General features: G+C 34.2%; 1 protein-coding gene across 13 annotated transcripts in view; it reads right to left on the reverse strand.

Moving 5' to 3' along the window:
• Positions 1 to 21395, reverse strand: part of GPCPD1 (glycerophosphocholine phosphodiesterase 1) — a 50701-nt gene that overhangs the window by 20827 nt on the left and 8479 nt on the right. For 9 of the 13 annotated variants that reach the window (XM_081033391.1, XM_081033397.1, XM_081033398.1 and 6 more), the window contains exons 3-11: positions 20832 to 20928; positions 17122 to 17206; positions 11187 to 11262; positions 9292 to 9333; positions 7299 to 7422; positions 3849 to 4080; positions 1984 to 2146; positions 1528 to 1660; positions 399 to 453 (exon numbers count right to left, since the gene is read on the reverse strand). In XM_081033391.1, the coding sequence (XP_080889517.1) occupies positions 399 to 453; positions 1528 to 1660; positions 1984 to 2146; positions 3849 to 4080; positions 7299 to 7422; positions 9292 to 9333; positions 11187 to 11262; positions 17122 to 17206; positions 20832 to 20928 (1007 nt within the window). Of the gene's footprint in view, positions 1 to 398; positions 454 to 1527; positions 1661 to 1983; positions 2147 to 3848; positions 4081 to 6248; positions 6348 to 7298; positions 7423 to 9291; positions 9334 to 11186; positions 11263 to 17121; positions 17207 to 20831; positions 20929 to 21395 lie in introns of those variants that run through there. The other 4 variants (XM_081033393.1, XM_081033395.1, XM_081033394.1 and 1 more) reach the window with 2 other exon arrangements.

A 21395-nucleotide genomic window follows, 5' to 3' on the forward strand; every position in this document is an offset into this window, starting at 1 on the left:
CAAATTTTTTTAAAGCGTTATATAAAATCACTGTCAAATCCTTCCATAAGCATTATTTCCAAAGGGAGTACCTGAATGAGCACATTATTCAGCTGATGAAAATCAATGCTTAATGGGGAACACTTTTCTTGCCCCCATCACTTAGAATTTATTTCAAAAATAGGATGCTTATGATTTCACTGTTTTCACCTCAAATGTAACCATGAATCTAAATACAAATGCCTAGAGATACTTCATCTTCACTTAGAAACATATTCAGAAACATATTCAGAAAAAGCATAAAACATTCCCTTTTTAACCTACTTATGCAAACTGGAGGAGACTCCCCAGACCCACATTTCTCTACTTTTCTATTTTCGGATCAACAATCCAAAGTTATTCAAGAGAGGTTCACTTACATGACTAGCAGCATTTCTTAAAGAAGCAATAGTATTTTCTTGAACTTTAGCAAGCCTAAAAAAGAAACGTATGGAAACATAGTTGTCATATACTGTAAGAAGATAAAGAAAACAAATGTAATAAGGAAGTCAGCTATATTTTCAACAATAGAAACAGTACTTATTCTGTTTTGAGGCTAATTTTGCCATCCCCAAAATAAGACTGTGACCATCACTTGGTTGGTGTGGGCATTTATTCCATAAATGCAAGCTCTCATAATTATAGATCTTTACAAGCTGAATATAGACATATCCTATGAAAACACAACCTCCCCAAGTGGGGTGACCAATTAAGGAAAAAACCTTTGCAATGGCATGAAGTAGCAGGGACACAGAACCTTGCTCCCTGCAATGAAGCCTCAGATGACTTAAAAATACTGGCAGACTGGGGGAATGGGAAAAGGCTGACACACCAACGTGGTGGAAGTATGGAGACTATATTGAGCACTGAGTAAACTGAGACCCAGAAAGGGCAACATGCCAAAAGTGAGGACCACAATACAGATACACTGATGTCATCAGGCTGACTCTGCATCAAGCGTTCCCATCCTGGCTTCCTAGTTTGTTTGTTTTCTGTTTTAAAATACTTTTAAAATAAAACATAGTTGGCATACAATATATTAGTTTCAGGTGTACAACAGTTATTCAACATTTATATATCCTATGATGTGATCACCACCATAAGTCTAGTAATTATCTGTCACCACGCAAAGTTATTATAATATTATTGACTACATTCCCTGTGCTGTACACTTCATCCCCATGGTTTATTTATTTTATAACTGGAAGTTTGTACCTCGTATTCCTCTAAACCTTTTTCACCCACTCCCCCGCTCTCCTCCCCTTTGGGGGGCTGGCTTTCTAGTTTTAATGTCTCTCTCATCATCAATTCAGTACAGTATTAAAAAGACTGACTAGACTCTTAGGAGCGAGTCTCTAATTAATTTGAGTTGGGAACCCCAATTACCAAATTACATCCAAATTCCAGGATAATAATAAAAGAATCATTTGACGTTTAGTCAGTCAAACCAATTTAACATTATCAAGTTTGAGCTACCAAATGCTAATTCTGCTCAAATATTCAACCTACTGAGCAGTTGTTGTAGAATTCCCTGCACCTCGATGTCCAACATCCAAAGGTGTTCTTGGCTTCCAGTACTTGGAAAATGAAGATTTCATGTCACAATTGTATTCGGGTAACGGCTTAATAATTATATAGTCAACTTTTGTAGGGAAAAAAAGGGGGGAGAGGGACAAAAATAAAGACAATTAAAAAGGCCACGATGAGCTCAATTATATGTAAATACCACTCAAACTAGCTTTATCAATCTATCAAATAGGAAAAAAATCAAGTCAAAACTGATTCAAAGTAAAGCTTCCAGAAATTTCAATAGATATGTCCTTATTATTATCATATTAGTTAAAATTCTAAAACAAATCATTAGTTTAATCTTCACCATTCTCAAAAACTCAATTTGAAACTAATAAAAATTTTAACTTAACCTTTGCTTACTTATAAAGGGCCACCCTGCTTCTCCAGGCTTACCTCTCACTTTGCCTATTGTTTTTCTGGAATTTCTGCTCATGATGGGAAGAATAAGGATTCCAGCACTCTTCCCACTCTCAGCAATGGTGGATGATAAGAGGCATGCTGTACCCACGTGTCCAGGAAGGGTGTCACCCTGAACTACGGGTTCACTGAGATCTTCCTGAAAAAATGAGGTTTAGAATAATCCAAATTCTTATACTTGAATATTTTAAATTTAAAGATAAAAAAACCTCCATGGAGGAAGATCGGTAAGAAACACAATCAAATTTATATTCAGGTAATTCAGATAGCTTTTTTTGTAATAAATAGTACATTTTTTAGTGTATAATATTTTAAGATTTTATGTATTACTTTATTAATCATAACTGCTAGTTTGCACTTCTGATCCTCTAATGTGAACTTAGGTGAATTTAAAGGACTGACTGAAAGTTACTAAGTACTTTCAGATTCAAAGACTAAGATATACCTGCAGTGAGCTTTTAATGTATACTATATTCTCTAAAAATGCATACACACAGATGACATAGAAAGATGGTAACTCCCTAGGAAATCGAATACTTTGAGGTTACCCTGGGTATTTTTTTAAAATTAATTTTAGGTGTACAAAACAACGTTAATAGTTAGACATTGATACGCCTCACAAAGTGATAACCTTCCTCCCCCAATCTACTGCCCCTCTGACACCGTATACAGCTGTTACAATTCCACTGACTCTATTCCCTACACTGGATATTTTACTAACCTAGTTTATAAATAAAATAGTATTTTCAAAACTGCTAACCAAATGAAAGAAAAGTGAGGCTGTTCAAGAGATTATTAAAAGGTAGGTCCTTAAAGAACAAGAAAACATTCAACCAAATCTTCATATTTTTATAATAAAATCCCACAGATCTTATTAATTGGGTAAGATCTAAATATAGTTTTTTTTTAGTTTTTTGAAAGTAAATACTTTAAATTCCATATTACGCTAGGTAGCTAAAAAGCCATTCAAAGGCTACATCTAAAGAAACCATCAAATTAACAATTCAAGGATAATTTTAATTATATGTGCAACAAGTGTTACTCAATGGGTTTAAATCCAACCTGAATTCTGCCATTTTCAAGAAACTGGGGCTAAGTGCTACTGCTGAGCAAGGCACATTTCCTACCTGCAAAAACTTAAATTTTAATCTAGTGAAAAATGGAGTGGAAGTGCCAAAGACTAAGAGTCTAAGGAAAGTAGTACACATAACTACTGAGCCTGGCACAACAGAGCAAGGACCTCAGGGGAGGACCCAGTAATATTTGTGGGAAGCAACTGAAGCCAGTAAACCAGAGCTCTAGTATGGGTGTCATAAGTAGCTCTGGAAATTTGGCAGCAGATTCTGAAAAACCTGGCACAATTTTCATAGCAACTTTTGTATTACATATTTAGAATATCAAGTAAAGCTGCAAAAATGAGTCCATTGTTATGATGAACTCTTATAATAGAGTGCTTCAGTAAACCACAAACTGCAGTCCTGAAGAGGACTCGATCATGCTAGTTACGTCAGATTGCCCACAAGAACTATACAGCCTGCCCATCGCTCTGTGTATCCTTGGAGGCTCCTTTTGATATAATTCATTTATATTTAGGACACAGACATCGAGGCATCTGGTCTTGATTTGAAACCAATTCTGCTGAAGTTCTCTTCATTATATTCTTAATAGTACTTGAATCTGTCAACTCCTAGCTTTTGAAGCTCACTAAAATGTACAGAGGATTAAACATCTAAAATGTTGTACACACCATACGTTTACACAAACTAAACAAAAATCAAAACATATGCAAAAATAAGCTCATGCCTGCATTCTCAACCCCCACAAGTTAAAGAACTACTCACCTCAAAAAAATCAAATATTAGTTCCAGGTTATCTGGTTCCATTGTCTGTATGCTATACTCTGTCCAACGATCAGGCTGTAAGCCATACCCACATTCCGGCTGTGAATGCTTGCACTTGAACTCATTGTCACTTATTAAGGATATCTCCAAGCTATTGGACATTTTGTGAAGAACAGTGGGGGACACCCTATCATCATCATCTTCCTCCAGACCCTCTAGTGTCAGCTTTACCCTACACAAAAGGAAAAAACAATGAAATGCAAAAAGTGGAACAGAAGGAAAACTCATACAAATGTTACCTATATGCTAAAATGTAGAAGTACTCCCTGAATATGCAAAATCTTCAAATAACTATACAAAAGCTAAACATACTATAGGTCAAGGCATTAACTATATTTTATAAAATACTTATGTTTTCTATCTACATATATCTCTGTAAAGTATTAAAATTAGATAAATGTCCATTATGCCTAATGCCTAAGGCTGTTTTCATCAATTCTTTGTTTTCTTAAAAATGAATCTGAAAAGGTATTTACCATTATCTCATTTATAAATGGCTATCTCAATATCTTTTGAAAAATTTCACAAATACACACACACACACACACACAGACACACACACACACACACACACACACACCAGAGCAGCTCCAAAAGACGCATCAGAGCTGATGGTCCGCCTAGGTCTTATTTCGGGGAAACTCATATACATACATATGTGTATATGTGTGTGTGTGTGTGTGTATATATACACACACACACACACACACACATATATACACATATATACACATATATACATACATACATATGTGTATATATATATGTGTATATACATATATATATAGAGAGAGAGAGAGCACAAAATTGAACCATATTCTGTTAATATTAAGACTATTAGAATTGGAGGTGGTAAATTAAAGAAAAACATTGTATTAAGTGTATATATATATTTGTATGTATGCATGTTTTTTTATGTGTATGTATTTGTATACATGTACGTTTTTAATGAAACAAATGAACAAAACATAAACTGAGAGTCTAAAACTCTTATAGGCTTCACAGCAATGAAAACAAAGACCAATGCCTCAAAGTATAGGACAACAAAGACTAGTCTACTCTCAATGGAAGGCAATTACTTGCACAGAGCACTTTTGATGCCAAAAAGTATTCAATTCTAGATATTTCTTGCACCAATGGAAATGTACTTAGACAATTTTAAAACTATTAATGTAGGAAACGACATTGTATAGAGTAATAGGTGAGCTATAAAAACTTTTCATTCTAGATTTAAATGATATCTGACTGATAAAACAAAGAAATTGTATAAGTGGGGCCTACTCTCTCTGCATGACCTCCTGCTTCCAACCATTGCTGAGCCACTCTGATAGCCACATCATTCTGAGGTCTCCCGGGGAGGACACCTCTACATATTATTCAATTAGTAATATTGTTGCATAATCATACTATAAAAATAAAAGTAGCACTTTAATAATCCAAACAAAAATCATCTCTTCTCAGAAACGAAACAAAGGGAATACTTCTGGACAACTAATTCTGTTGGTGAGCCTGAAGGAACAAACATTCTCTACCAGGATATATGAAAAGAGACCACAAATGGACAGTAATGTACAGTGAAGAAAGGCATCCAAGATTACAAAGGCTACAACTGTGAACAGCAATGTGTATCTATAAAAAAAAAAAAAGAAAAGAAAAAAGAAAATTCAAGTTCAAAGGGCAATGAAAGAATTTATGTTAAAGGTTTCCTTCAAATAGCTATATAAATGTTATAATCTATCATAAAGAGATATTGCTTTCCACTTTCTGCTGGAGTCAACTGAAAGAGAAACTTGTATTTAAAAGTTGGTGGTAATGAGATAGAAGAGCATGGCTATTTTATTTAAAATGCATCAGCTGTTGCTAACTTTTTAAAGTCCTTATATTCTTGCAGGTAAATTTATTTCCTACTCCATGAAGGTTTAGTCTACCACTAATACGAATTTAAGAAAAAAGGACGGTCAGAATAAACATCAGTTTCTTGCTATGCACGATTATTTCAACAGGAATAAGTTACTAATTTTTGGATCCCAACTAAGTATGGTTGTATGAAAATATTCCAATTTAAGCCTCAGCAACACAATACATACACTCAAAATAATTTCTATATAAACAAGAACAGTATAGGACTCAGTACATAATGCAAACCAATCAGAATCCCAACTATTAATACCTATTCATTTCTTAACTACAGTTGAGGAAAAAAATCCTAATAAGCCCAACCAACCATGGCTTTATCTTCTACTGATATCTTTATTTCAAAGTCTTATGCTAATAAGACACTTTACAGCTGTTACATAATTTATTTGCTTCTTTTAACATGTAAATAAAATATTCAATTACATGTGACTAACTGGTTAGGGACTCTTTGCAGTCAAATGGATCTTGCACATCACTCATGTGGTCCAATAACCTCGGTTTTTCAGAAGCAAAGCAGAGGCCTAGAAATGCAGAGACAAGGTACACCCAAAACCCTTTACTCAAACTCTCAGAACAGCCAATGCAAAGGACTATGAAGTGCTACTTACACACCCTTTCCCTTATTTATTTCAGGATTGGGATAAGTACTATAATATTTAAGCATTTATGGATTTTCACACTGTAATATCATTGTAAGTTTTATTATGAAGAAAATTAAGTATTGTACGATTATAATTACTTCAGTTACTGAAAATGGCCCTGTCAACCCAGCCCTCACACTTTGTCAGAAAAGGCTGCATATAAAGACTTAAAAATCTCTATACCAAAGTTGTAAGTATCCAAACTATAGGGCTGCCTGGGTCAGTGAGAAGCCAGCTCACTCAAAGGTATATATGAAGACATTACAAAAAAATAAAGTTACTCACTATTTAGCTATTCACACAAAGCTTGACATCTATTTAAATTAATACAAGATTAAAAATAAATATGGAACTGCTACGATAAGTGCTACTTTTCTTCATGGCAAGGTTTTCATTTTTAAGCCACAGGAAAGTGTCGGACACTGATGGATATTTCCAACAATCATTTTTCTGTTTATACCATTCTCCCCTCATTTAGCAAACAATCATTTCCGTTACATCAATTTTAAAATAAGCTATGTATTGCTATACTCAAAAAATTTAAATGGTATACGCTACACAGATGCATAGCTTGGAAATCATTTATCTACATAAAAACAAAATTTTCTAGTTTCAAATTTAGAGATTAAGGCTAACGTAAGTGTGTGTAACTGTAGCAATATGAAGCAGGGAAGTAGTTAGCTCTTACAAGTCCCTGAAGTTATTAGAAAATGTGACATTATAAGTGCTATTTTCTTAGTTTATACACTTAAAGGCTAAAAGCAAAATGGGTCAGAAACCTGTAGCATTAGTAAAAATAAATGGCTTAAGTAACATGTACACATGGTCATACCTAAATCTAGATTTTTTAAATTTCTTCTTGGTTATTGAGACAGGAGGTTTTTCAGAATAATGCAAACGTAATCTTATTTCAGTCTGACATGTCAGCCATCCCGAATCCAGAGTCTCAATACCATCTGGCAAGGAAACAGGGAGAACATAATTATTATACATAATTTTTAAATAATCCAGTAAGTACAACACATTGTGACAATTCTAGTGCACGTTCAGGTTTTAATACACTCCAGTTATGTGTCACTGGTACTTCTATCCAAAGCAAATAGATAGGTAACCTTAAATTTGTCATTGAAAAAGAACTTTTATATAAAAAAGGGGGGGAACTTTTATATAAAAAAGGGGGGTAACAATAGCCATAGTTTAAGTAAATAAAAATATTGTAGTTGAATCCATTATTGAAGCAACAGGAATCTATTTCCAAAAGAATACATACTCCAAGATTGCTTCTAACCTACAGGTGTTTCATTAGGGATCACTATTAAACTTCCAAAGCTCCACGTGAGATGTTTATTCAGCTGAAACTAGTTATACCACTACTCCTGGGGACTGAGATATGACAAGGTAAGAATAAAACTGTGAGTCAATTCTGTATGTTCTCACATTTATATATTCTGCCATAAATTGCACAACTGTGATAACACTGTATTAGCACTGTTTAAGTTTCCCAACACAGGTATAAAATTTGCATAAATACCAGAGAGCTGTCAACTGTTTTGGACCTAAGTTTTTCCACAGGAGTTAAACAAACAAAATCAAGAAACTTTTCTCCTTAGAAATATCTTTAAAATGTTTAATAATTAGCAATTTTAAAAATAAAGAGAAACCACTATATCTCTTAATTTTAAACCGTTTTCAGAAATGGACAAAGTTGGAGAAATGGCTTTCCACCCTAAAAGCTAACTAAAGCTGAATTTAGAACAGAACAAAAAAAGATGAAAGAAATCATGCACTCATAACCACACATAGTAATTAATGTACAATAGAGGGATATGTCACGCATTACAGTCGAAGAAATAAGAAAACTACTCCTCCATAAACAAAGCTCTCTAGAACACGTAGCATAAACATCATCTTTTGTAAATAAAGAGGACAATACTGTCATACACTAAACACTAAAGCTATTCAAGTATTTTAGATTACCTTATTCTGTAATATAGTAACCCAAAATAAATTCAAGGAAAAGAGGTTAAATTCCTATCCAAACACTGCCAAAGCATGTACATTTCTAAAGTGTATAAACATACATCCCTACTAAAACCACAACCAAAACATTCAGAACTTGTTCCTTCCTATATTTGACAGGCAAGCAAACTGGTTATCAGTAATTTATCTCTGGTTCAGTCAGGGCAAGCACACAGTCTGGCCACCCCCTTTACACCTTTTGACTCCTACAGCATAGTATCTAAAATGAAAGTACAGTTTAGCATAATAGTGCTGATGCTGATACACTGTGACAATTTCAGTCATTGATGAAAACTTGCATCTTCAAGATAAAGTATTTACTGAGGCAGAAGTATACAAATGCATATTTGCAACATATTTGGAGTTATAGGATTTTCTACTCTACTGTAATTAGTTGTTAAATAATCAACCAGAATTACTAGAACATTTTACTTAATATGGATTTTACTGAAAATGTATATATAAACATAAACATAAACATAAAATGCACAAATTTAGCTTTAGAGTAACATTTCACACTTTAAACATTTAGAACTGTTAACATCATTCTCAAACATAATAGGGTTAAAAAGTGATGATGTTAACTCATATACTTGAAATCACCAAATGAAAACCAAAAGAATAAAATTTGAAAGCATATGAATTATACTAGCAACTATTATTTAACAGAATATATTTGTTTCTTGGATTTAGCTTCTAATTTCAAAACCATACTCTGTCATATTTCCCTGTGCTATCTGCTTCTCATGAATGTAAGGTAACATCTCAACCATATCAGTAAAGATTTTCAAAACAGTCTCACTTACTGTGGATTCCAAATTGTCCATCATCAATAATAATTTCGCTTTCTAGAATTGAAGGAAAATAGAAAACCTAGTTAATATTCACAATGTATACAGAATGAACAAATGAGAAATTACCCACCTTACGCATTTTTTCAAATATGAAATCTAAAATTTAAAAGCAGCCCAAAATGAATAAGCATATTTATTGTAGCCCTCAATAAATAATTCCCTTTTAAGGAGGCTATTAAAGAGCAACAGTTCGTACATATTTGGTGATTATTCACAATGTTACAAGGAAGAGAAAAAAAACTCAGACAGGTGCTCTAGAGGCACTGGGACACACTTCTACCCCCACCAATGTATGAGACTGACAGGCTGCTGGACAACAGTATCTCCTGCTTAATTTTTCAAACCAAAGGTCTTGGCACAATTAAAATGCTTATTCTTATGTAGTGCATATTCTGAACTTACTTAAAATGTAATTCTCCTCAAATCCCAACTATTCTCTACAGCCAGCTAAAAGCTTTACAAACAGCATACACTTACCTGTATACACAGAGCTGTGAGGAACTACCAAAAGAGTAAGTGCTAGCACATGCCCTTGTAACCAAAATTTCAACTAAATGAGACAAGCTGGTAAGCCCCACCCTCTGAGTAACATACTAATTCTCTTCCCTGCTCCTTCCTTTCCCAGTTTACTTTAAACCTGTCTGAAATATTTGTCAAAATAAGTGTGATAGCTCCCAATATTCTGATAGATTGCACACAATTGAGAAGTTTACGAGTTATATTTTCTAAAAGTGTAAATTTCTTTTTAAAAGACCACAAACAAAATCATCCCACTTCTCACAATAAGAAAATATACTTAACTGCAAGATGCTTCAAAATGCAAATTATGTTTTAAATATTCAGTATCTAATAATTTCCAACCTCAGTATAGGACTATTATAATTCTGAAGCACACTATCATAAACATTCTAAACACACTATCAAAACTATATTAAAACATATAAAAAGAAAATCCAATAAAGAGGATGGAATGAGATATCTGTTTAAACGAGATGTGTCCTTCCTATAGGGTAAAGAAGAATCTCTCACTACTTTCTAAGCTGGTAACTAGCAAGCCATTTATTATCTTTATGTTCTAATTTTCCCTAGAAACTAAAAGATACATTTCTCAGCACCAAGTCAATTTACAGATGAATCCAAGTAGATAATTTAACGTATGTGAAATGAACTTCAAATTTTAATCTCAGTTATGGAAAAAGAAATTCAAAAATACTTGTATGAAGAGAAATGCCATTTTTAGGCATAAGAAAACTGAATTTTTTTTAACTATCTGAATATCAATTTTAATATAGCCAGCAAAGTATGTAAGTAAATTAGGAGCAAAATATGCCTACTACAACCAAGGAATTTGAATCCGTTCATATAAGTTAATTCAAATATTTACTAGTTTAAAAAAACACAATCAGTAGGATAACTAGTTCTACTGTTCTTACTATCTATTCAAAGTTAAAAATTTAAGAATCTTTGCTTTGGGTTAATTTTTCCTCAAATGTTCTCTAAGTTCTCTGAGCAAGTAGTCAAATAAAGCCATGGATGCTCAGCCAAGAGAAATACTGTTTTATAAACTCTGTGACTACTCCACACGGAAATAAACATTCCACAATCAATTAATCTAACCTAAGAAAATAAAATAACTAGGCAAGCATTTCTAATAAAGTGTATAAAGAAAGGCAATTAGCACTAGTTTTGAAAGTAAGATCCATGATATGCTAAGAGAAATTTGTAGTACTGACAACGCATTGACCTTAAACTTCAGAATAAAAATTTATTAAATCCCACTAAGCCATTGTGCAGCACATTAGTAACTTTATGCATATGCCTCAAACAGATGCAGTTAATGCCCATACCTAAAGGGGTTATTGATCGTGGTTGTAGATGAGTCTCCCACTTGTGAACTATGACTTGACATGGACCACCGATAGTCTGCAATTTAAAAGTTAAACGTCTGCAATAATTTCTTATATCTTATTTTCTACCCATGACTCCATTAGATGTTTGTGGCCTAAGTCTTATACTAAATATGAAATCAAGAGATTCATCTTGTTAATTATCAATATTATATGCCCCAAATCAGGAATGTATCAGGTTACAAAACATGAGTGCTGGAAGAGAATGAGGATGAGGCAGTAAACAAAGAAAAATGAGATGAACTGGCACACAGAATTGTCTTAAATCCATTCTTAAGTCTGTCTACGATACTCATTTTTTTTCAAAGAAATTTTCATCTTTAACTGATATTCTATCCTAAGTTAAAGTTAACCACAAACATACTTTCTATTTGGTATGTCACCAGTCAATGAGGTGTTAGTGGATAAAGCATTTCGTGTTAAGTAACTCTCCAAGTGTTTGGAAAAAGCCTAAACTCTATGATTGCAGGAATAGTAGGAACAAGTAAGTAGTTCAAGATCAATTGTCACGAGTTACTCAAGGAACTTGAGGGAAATATATATATATATATATATATATATACACACATATATATATATATATGTATATATATATATATATTTAAGTAACAGTAAGTAAATAACAAGAAGAACATCAGATTTCTCATATCACAGTAACCACAGTCTTTCTAAAGGGCACAGGACACCCTAAAAGAAAGGACACATGCATGGGTAAATGTGAAGAACAAATTTGATAAAAGGGAACTAACACCCAGTTTTACTGTGTGACAATTCCTAATATTGTCCTCTGTTAGTAAGTTCCTACTAAAAAAGAAAATAAAGCTTTGTTGTCAATAACATCTAAAGCAATTTAAAAACAACAATGAATGTACCAACAAAGATTCCCTGCATTTAGCTAAAAAACGGAAGTATTAAATGCTTCCTAATTTTCCTTTATTAAAAAAATGACTAATTAAACTTATGTGCCAAAATTAAACCCTTAAATACATATTTTTAAAGGCAAATTTTGAACTATAACCTTACAAGTTACTTTAATTTTCGGTTATTTACACATCTTCTGAAGAAATGTAGTAAAATACAAGGAAGCAAAAAGAAAAAAACAGAAGTCACCCATTATCACATCACTTAGGGATAATCACCATCAATATTTTCACACATCACTTTTAAGCCCTTTTCTAGGCATACAATAAATATACTCTTAAAAAGCCTATAAGTTTCTCTCTATATATTGTACACTGTTAGATGGCATTAAATACTGTTCTATAACATGTTATAGGATTTCAATATTGATTATACTTAATAAATGTGCCAAATGATAGTAAGTATGTAACAAATTTGGCACATTATTAATTAAACACAAGAAATTATCCTGACACTTAAAATAATCAGAGGTTAAAATCTTTTGTAAAACTTGCAATTTGAAACTTTTGAAATTTGAAAACTAAAATAGCATTAGATACTCATTCAAATCATTTATCTTGAGACAATACAGGAAGTGTTCACTCTCTCTAGCCAAATGCCTTTGTTATAAGCGTTCACTTATGAACTGGTAGACTGGGTAGAAGTTTTTAAAAATATAATTGGAAACTGCTCATCTTAAAATATGGTGAATTTCATTTCCATTACAACTAAAAAAGGAGATACATTTAATCCTACATCTCCTAGGTATTTTTACAACTTTTTCTTGTCACATTTTTCTGATTTTGTTTTTTTAAATATCAAACTTTCTAATCCTCAAGAGATGCAAATGTGTATACATTAAAGATAGGAATGATGTTTCTCAGCAATAGGCATCCAGAAAGAACCAATCTATTCCCTTCTTCCGCTCTGCCCATGTCCCCCACCTCCCCGTACAAAAAAAAAAAAAAAAAAAATCCTCTTCACTACAAACATGGTGTCATGATAATTTCACCAAATCTTGACTGTAGCATACATACTTAATTATGTAAAAACAGCCTTGTAGATTAAAATATTTTACAGGGAACATATTTTAGTAGCAATTTTAATAACTCCACACTCATCTGTTTTAGTCCAAATCCACTACTTACAAATCCACTACTCACAGCATAAAACAATTAGGCTTGAACAGAATAAAAATTTGAGAAGTCCAAAGAGTCAATTCAACCGATGACTTATAATAGCGTCTACTAGTGTTCACAGTACAAATCTTTGTGGGTTGGTACACAATGTATTATAATATTGAAAAAAATAAACCAAGTTTTAAAATACAGTGAACTTCCAAAATTGTTATGACTATTTTATTAAGCTTTAGAGGGTAATCTTAAATTTTAGCTTACTGAAGTTCTTTAAAAAAAATAAAAATTTAAGGTCTGAGCATTGATATATTAAAAATCTCAGTAATGACTCCAAAACACGCAATCTTTTTTAAGGCTCTATTCCATGAAAAACATTCTTCAAGATCTTAGAAAAAAGAACAGTTCCATTCTGTAAAAGGCTGCCACAATTTAAGCATTTTGGAGTCAAGTGGAAGGTGGATCTTTGGAGAAAAAAGGAACAACATCAGTCTAAGACAGTATTCCATTAACAGTACTGGTAAAGTTATTTTACAATTTAGCATATATTAAAGCAGATGATTGCTGGAATGTTTTCAAACATGCATACAACAAAAATACAAAAAAAAAAATCTATGTTTCCACACATACAAGTCTTAATGATTGCTTTCTTAAACAGTTATTGACATCACTCAGCTACATCAAGCACTGAGAGAAATAAACAAGATTATCCAACATGTAGGCTGAAGTTTTTGTTTTGTTTAGTTGTTTTGTTTTAACAAACCACCAAGCAAAATTATCAAGTAGTCATTAATATCGCCGCTCTTAAATATCATGAAAAATGTGTGAACTTGAAATTTTTTACTGATTGTTTCCTTTCCACAGTTTTTGGGGGAAATGTACATGTAAAAGGGTCTCTGAAGAATTTTTATCAATGCTGTCATATAATTTTAATAAGATCAATAAAAAAATGGTCCCTTAAGAGTTAAGCTAAGAAAGCTAAGCTGACAGACATCTATGAGATACTTCAAATTTGAAGTTAACAGCTGAGGGCAATTAGAAGTTAGAAGAATTTTACTTATTAAGAAACCACTATACAAAATGACAACCTGGGCTATTCTGAAAATAAACCATCATCTGCCTATCACAGATGATACTCTTGTTAAAAGATTAAAATGACAATCAAGGTAGATTAAGGATAAAGTAAAAGAGTTTGTAATGGATCTAATTATGAGTGAATGTATAAAAATTAGAAACAGATATGTTACTGAAAAATAAAGAGCTTTTTCCACTGAAACAAATGAAAAATTTCAAGGACAATATAATTAAAAATTGGCTAACAGTTCCGCATGAGGTAACATCCCTAATTCTAGCCATAGTAAAGAGTGGTGGACACGGATTTTTAAAATGTTGAAATTACATGTTAATTCAAACATTATCTTTGGTGAAGATGTGAAATTAATGGACTACCTGCAGGCTCACACCAATGTTTTCATTCCAGGAATACCTACTACCGTGTTTCCCCGAAAATAAGCCCTAGCCGGACCAGCAGCTCTAATGCGTCTTTTGAAACAAAAATTAATATAAGACCCGGTCTTATTAGAGCTGATTGTCCGGCTAGGTCTTATTTTCGGGGAAACACAGTACCTTTATTTTCTGTTTAAATAAGTTAATATTTTGATTTGTCACCTGTAAAATTATCTTAAAATCCCCACATTCACATTCTAATTCTACAAAGTGCAAGAGAATATGTAGCTATGAAAAATTAAGAGAAAAAGGACTTCAAGACTCAACTTCTAAACTAAAAGGAATATGCCAGGAGAAAATATGTAAGAAAAAATATGAATGGTAAAATTTTACATTATTTACAATAAAATTTTAGCAATGGAAAGGACCTAAGAAATTTATAGTTCACATTCATTTTATAGATGAGGAAACTGAAGTCTGAAGGTCAAGTGTCAAAATCACAAGATTTTTAGCTTAGGCTCTACAACTGCTTAGGTAGACTACCTCCTAAAACTTCTGACCAGTAAAATTAATCTTATTACCCATTTCAGCTTTTCAATGCTTTCGTAATTACTTCGCATTCCTATTATTTATATTCATAAAATATGTATTCCAATAATTTACATCATTTTCTGGTTTAAGATTCCTTGCACATTAGTTCTATCATTTCACAATGCACAATGGAAACAAAGTTTCATAATTATTTCTATTAAAATTGTTTCATTTAAAAAGAGCCACCAACTTACAAAAAAAGTGTCACTTTAAGCTGGTACGTGGGGGAAAAAAACCCTCTAGCCATATGCATGGGATTTTATGTAGCTATTTACTCTATTCCATGAAAAACATACTTACCATGGCAGCCCCTGCATCACACGGTACATGTGTACACGATACAGAGCACCTACTTAAAGAAACACACTCACCAACACATACTGTAAACTTTTGCAAGTATTACAAGGGGAAAAACTTGTTTTTTACTGTAAGCAGACTTCTTGCCAATTTTTTCAAATAGGCATTTTAGACTAATGTGCTGCTTTAGTTACATTTTCAATGAAGAGAGAGAATACGGTAGGTTGGCTTAATTTAACCTGTGTTGACAATAGTCTTACTTTAGAAAACTATACCCAAAGGACTCATTATGATTTTCTTGTCCAAATGCCCTTGTAAGTAAAATTTAGTTGATTTCACATGCTACAAATTTCACATACCAGGATCCTCAAATAAGCTTTCAATGTCATGAGTGCTATGACCTACATATCTATGCACAATTGTTCAATTTATACTGAAGAACTATGCCATGATACGTTAACACCTATACCAAATAAATGATCTTTTCTCAAGTCATTAAAGTGAGACTATTGTCAAGATAAGCCAACACAATGATCAACCATGATGTAATTTAAGTTTAATTACCGAATATTTACAATATATTCTTGGAATAAGAAACGTAATAGGTGCAAAAGACAGCTGAAGTGGGTTTGTCAGTTTTTTTTTTATAATGGTGGCTAAGAGAATGAGGTAACAGTGGCTGCTTGCCTTTTTCATTACGTAACAAGTATTCAATGACCCCGAAGGGAAATACAATTTTTTTGAAGCTCTAATCCACGTTTTGTTTCCTAGACTCCTGCCTAAGCCCTTGTTCACATGCAGCCCAAGTATGCTCAAAGGTAACAATCTGAAGGAAAAGAATCCTTTCAGCAAATAAGTCTCTTTAAAATAACAGGGAAAGAATCAACTTTTTTCTAAATATGAAAACAATCCCCAAATAATAAATCATTGTGAACAAGCATAATTAGATTTATTAGCTACTCCAAAGGCCTTCAGGAAAGATCCTGGTCTATCAACACCATCATTGAAAAAATCTAAGAAGAATGACTTCAGTTGTGATAGAAGTTAAACAACGCAGCCACTAAGAGATGGCTGCTGTGAAATAATTTTTTAAAACAATTACTCACCTAAAACTGGCTATATGCTACTCTAAATGTATTTATGCCACATAAGGATTAAAAAATGAAACAAAAAGAATAACCTTGCAATTGGTTACTGATTAGCTTACCAAAGATATAGAAATTGCATGTCATACTGAGAACATTTATTTATCATTAAAACCATAATAACAATATTGCAGAACATACTTACTATTAGTTTTTTTAAAATTCCATTGCAGACATTGCCTACCTTTGAAGTGGCTACTTCCTTGCTTTTTGGTACTAAAATGTCATTAATCTAGAGTTCTAGTTTCCTTATTTGATCAAAACAAATTCATTTTAGTTTTAATGTATCCAAACTTAAATTAGTTGCTTTATGAAAGAAGTAAGTTTGCTAAAGAAACTGGAAACTGGATGAAGAAAACATACCTTTGGTTCTAAAAAGCACCCTCTGAAGTAGCGGTACTGAACTGATACTCCTCTACTGAGTACAATGGAGGCTTTCCATAACATGCTGTAAGGAAAAAAATATGAAAGCAGCAGCATCAATATCAAACTAAAATGCATAAAGACTTCATAATTAATAAAACCCTCAAGTAAGATCTGTGACCAATACCATTTATTGCTATACAAAATTTTACTCCAGACCTAATCTGGACCAGGTGCTGGGAACACAGTAATAACATAAGGCAGAAAGAGCCCCATCTTTAAAGAGATTGCTTTCCTGTGAGGACAGACACACAAATAACCAATGTTCTAATGTGACAAGAAGTTTTGGAGGCAGCTTTTAGAGGGGAGGCCTCAAAGAGGAAGAAGTATCTGAGCTTAGACCTAAATAATCGGAAGGAACAGTCATACAAAGAGCCAAGAGAAGTATTCCAAACAGAAAAAGCAAGTTGTGCAGAGGTGAAAGCCAGAGTCAGAATCTTCTCTGACTTCCCACTTAGCTAGAGATGTTACATGGCTGCTAAGAGTCTGTAGGGCCAACCAAGGCCGGCAAGTTATACTCATGTTCCCAACTGTTCCTTGTTCTGTCCTGCCCAGCCTCTGGCTAGTCCCCTAGCCAAGGAATCAGTATCTGTATCGTACTTGATTCAACCCAATGTCTTCCTCTGAACTATACTATTCTAACATATTCTAATGCTATTCTAAAACTTTGACTCAACGGTGGAAAAAATTCACTATAATTCATGATTATAACTGATTTTTAACTTCAAATCATAGACCAGTAGTATCCAAAGTGTGGTCCCAGGACCATCAGTATCACATGGGAGCTTGTTAGCAATGCAAATTCTCAGGCCACACCTACACCTATTTAATTAGAAACTCTGGGGATGGGGCCCAGCAACATATAATTTAACAGGTGACTCTGATAATGAATACTTTGAGAGCCAGTCATAGACCATTACCCAAACATTAATTCAGCATGAACAGTTCAGTGAATAAACGGCAGCTCCAAATGTCCTTCCGTGATACCAGATGGCTAGCACCGCTCCGCACCTGCCTCTGCCAAGACAGGCTTCATCGGGCATCATCCTCGCTCTGACTCAGTCCTGGGTCCTAAGAAATACCCACAACCAGCTGTCACCCCTGGTCCTACCTACAGCAATCAGATTAACCTTGTAGTGACAAAATACAAATGCCGTGGCTCCACCCTGGGAGATTGATTTCCAGGTCTGGGTGGAGCCTGGTCACATGGATGTGTATGATTGCCTGAGAATCCTGCTGTAAAGCAAGGAGAGGAAATGCTGGGCACAGGTGCCACTACTACTTTTCCCTGATAAGCCTCAGAGTCATTTTCAACACAAGACTCTACCAACTCTAAGGGATAGTTTATTTCCTCTGCTACAAAAAAAAAAAAAAAAAAAAAGGCAAATTTCCAGTACTATTTCATCCATAAAACAGTCAGCTAGAGTACATGAAACTAGCCTGAGATGTGCACACTAGAATTAGTGGGAAGCTGTGAAAAAATGTGCTAGGGCCCCTCTGTTATGCACTATTTCTCAATCTCCAAGAGTAGGGTCTCGACGTGTATTTTTTAAAAGCCCCCTAATGTGCACCTCTGGTGAAGAACCACTATATGAAAAGAGATGGAAAGAGCAAAGCAATGAGTCTTTTTATTCTGGTTCTCTAAGCAAAAGTAACAAAGTTAAAAATGAACCAGAACTGCTCAGTGATGTCAAGAATGAACATAAGCTGATGAAATTCAAGATAAACCAGGAAAGAGGGGCAGTGAGAAGCTTTAGTGCACCTGCCTGATTTTGATTTGCCTTCATACCTTCCCCAAAACATAATAAAATCTACAAGGAGAGCAAATAAAACCACAAGTGATCCACGTTTTCTGCATTATCAGGAAACAATACCAAGAGCTTCAAAGTATCTATAAGTAAAAAAAAAAAAAAATTCCGACAAGCCTGCAGGTATGGAGAGGCCTAACAGACTGTGAAATGGCGGCCCAGAATGAGATGCAGAGCACACTGACATCCCAAAGAAACTCAATTCTAAAACAAGAATGTTGTCGAAAGGCGGATAGATGTCTGCCTTTTGTGTCATCTTGTGCCATCTACTTCCTTTCTTCTTGTGAAGCACTGCTTGTCTGCCACATAGGAGTCAATTACATTTCAGTGTACGTCAGCAACGTAAAAATGGCTGGTCCCATAAATTAAGTGGTTAAGTGTTACCTCATTCTGTTCACATTACTTGGATGAGTTTGACAAAACAGACTTAAGACAGGGCAGGTGACAGGGCAGCTCAAGAGTTCACAGCAGAGGTGTGTTTTAGGAACAAGTTCAGAAAGATGTGAAGCTCCCTTCAGACAGGAGTGGCTGATCCAAAAATCAAGGAAAAAAAGCCACCTGAAGGGGAGTAAACATCTGGTTCCTCTGTGATCCCAGTATTACTTATCAATCTAACATAATTACTCGTGGCTGAGAAATGTGCCCCACTAATGACAAATAGGGGAAAGAGTTTTCTATACATGGTTTTTGTTTTCTTTTCCTTAGCTTACACTTTGGTGGTGTTTTGCTTTTGTTATTTTCCTTTTCTTTCTCGCCAGTGTCCCTGCTGCAAAGGCCCAGTTTTTGTTTTCTTCTTTGTTTTACCTAATCTGCCCTGAACCAATATGTTTGGTCTCCATCTCCAGTTCAATGAGATGAGACTACAATGATATGCATGGAGGCCCCAGCAATGTCAAACTGCTATAAATATTTCCAAATGTTTGCTCTCAATGTTTGTATTTCTCATATCATGCCCTGATAAAAAATGTTTCTGCCTAGCGCTGGCCCACAGGTCACATTTTTAGGAGCGTTGCTCCACAGGAAAGCAGAATTTGAGCTTCACAATCACAGAATCCGGGGTCCCTCCCTAGTGGCATTTCATGTACTTGTATACTATTTAGAATCTCCTCTCTCCTCACCCCCACACATACATCCTGACAGCCCATAACACTTCCAAAAATCCCCAAGTGGAGAAGCACCACCTTTGTTGACATTCACTGATTGTATTCTAACCCCTTTGCTGTGTAAATGAGGAAACTGAGACCTGGAGATATCAGATCCACACACGTTCACAGACTACAGAACTGAAATTGGCACCCAGACCCACCTTTCCCCAGTCCAAGGTACCAATACATGCATTCTAAGTTTAGTGCTGTATTTAACGTCAGCAGTGAAGTAATTTCATTACATTAGCTATCTAAGTATGTGTTCAACTTTCTGCTATCTTTTTAATGCTATATACATCTGAAGAAAGTTATTTTATAGGCTAAAGAAAAATTAGATCTTTTATGAAGACTGTGTACCAAGAAGCCAAAAGATAGTGCCTAGAAGGGTTTAATAAATAAATAAATAAATAAATAAGAAATAGCAATATAAGCCTATTATTTAGAAATATGGTGGTAAGTATCAAAAGAACCAGCCAAGAGTTTAAAATAGTTGCTTGAGAGGTGGAAATCGAGGAACAGAGAAACTTGGCTTCTTTCACAATGAACTTTGTACAACTATTTTACTCTTTATGCAAATGTGATAACTTTGATAAAACCAAAAATTAAAAGAAAAATATACGAAGGTATCTATCTTAAAAGCCCAAGTCTATAATCTGAATGTCACAATCATTCTGTAACCTAACATTTCCGTGCTTACCTTTCACCTGTCTCATTCTCTGGAAGAAGAGCCACAGCATTTTGGGGATTCCAGTTTCCCAAGGCATCATAGCTTCCACATATTGCAAAAACTTCTCCTAAAGAAACAGAACAACCAGTTACAGCAGCATAAGTAGGCAAGTTTCAAATTTTAGTTTTAGGAAAGAAGAAAAGAGCAGCCAGTTGTGCTAGTTCAACTGGCTGCAGAGCCGCCTTTAGCAGAGACAGAGGACCGTCACGAGCAACGGGTTGGACCCCGGCACCACACTAGCACCTGCGGTATTAACTTGACCCACCTCTACAGAACCAAAGCCAGAGACAAAGAGGGATACACTTCATTCGTTCCATTATTTATTGAGCCAATAAATAACAAGCACCAAGAAGACAAAGTGATCAAACCACAGTCCCTGCCTTCAGAGCAGCTTCCAAGTTAAAGGGGCAAACACTAAGTGAATATAAGTATTCTAAAGAAATAGGAACTCAAACAGTAGCTGTTAACAAGAAAGATCAAGAAAATTAGCAAGGGGACAGAAGCAATTTAACAATAACAAAAAAATCCTCAAAA

This window comes from Rhinolophus hipposideros (assembly GCF_964194185.1).
Source record: "Rhinolophus hipposideros genome assembly, chromosome: 22".
NCBI classification, from domain to species: Eukaryota; Metazoa; Chordata; class Mammalia; order Chiroptera; family Rhinolophidae; genus Rhinolophus; species Rhinolophus hipposideros.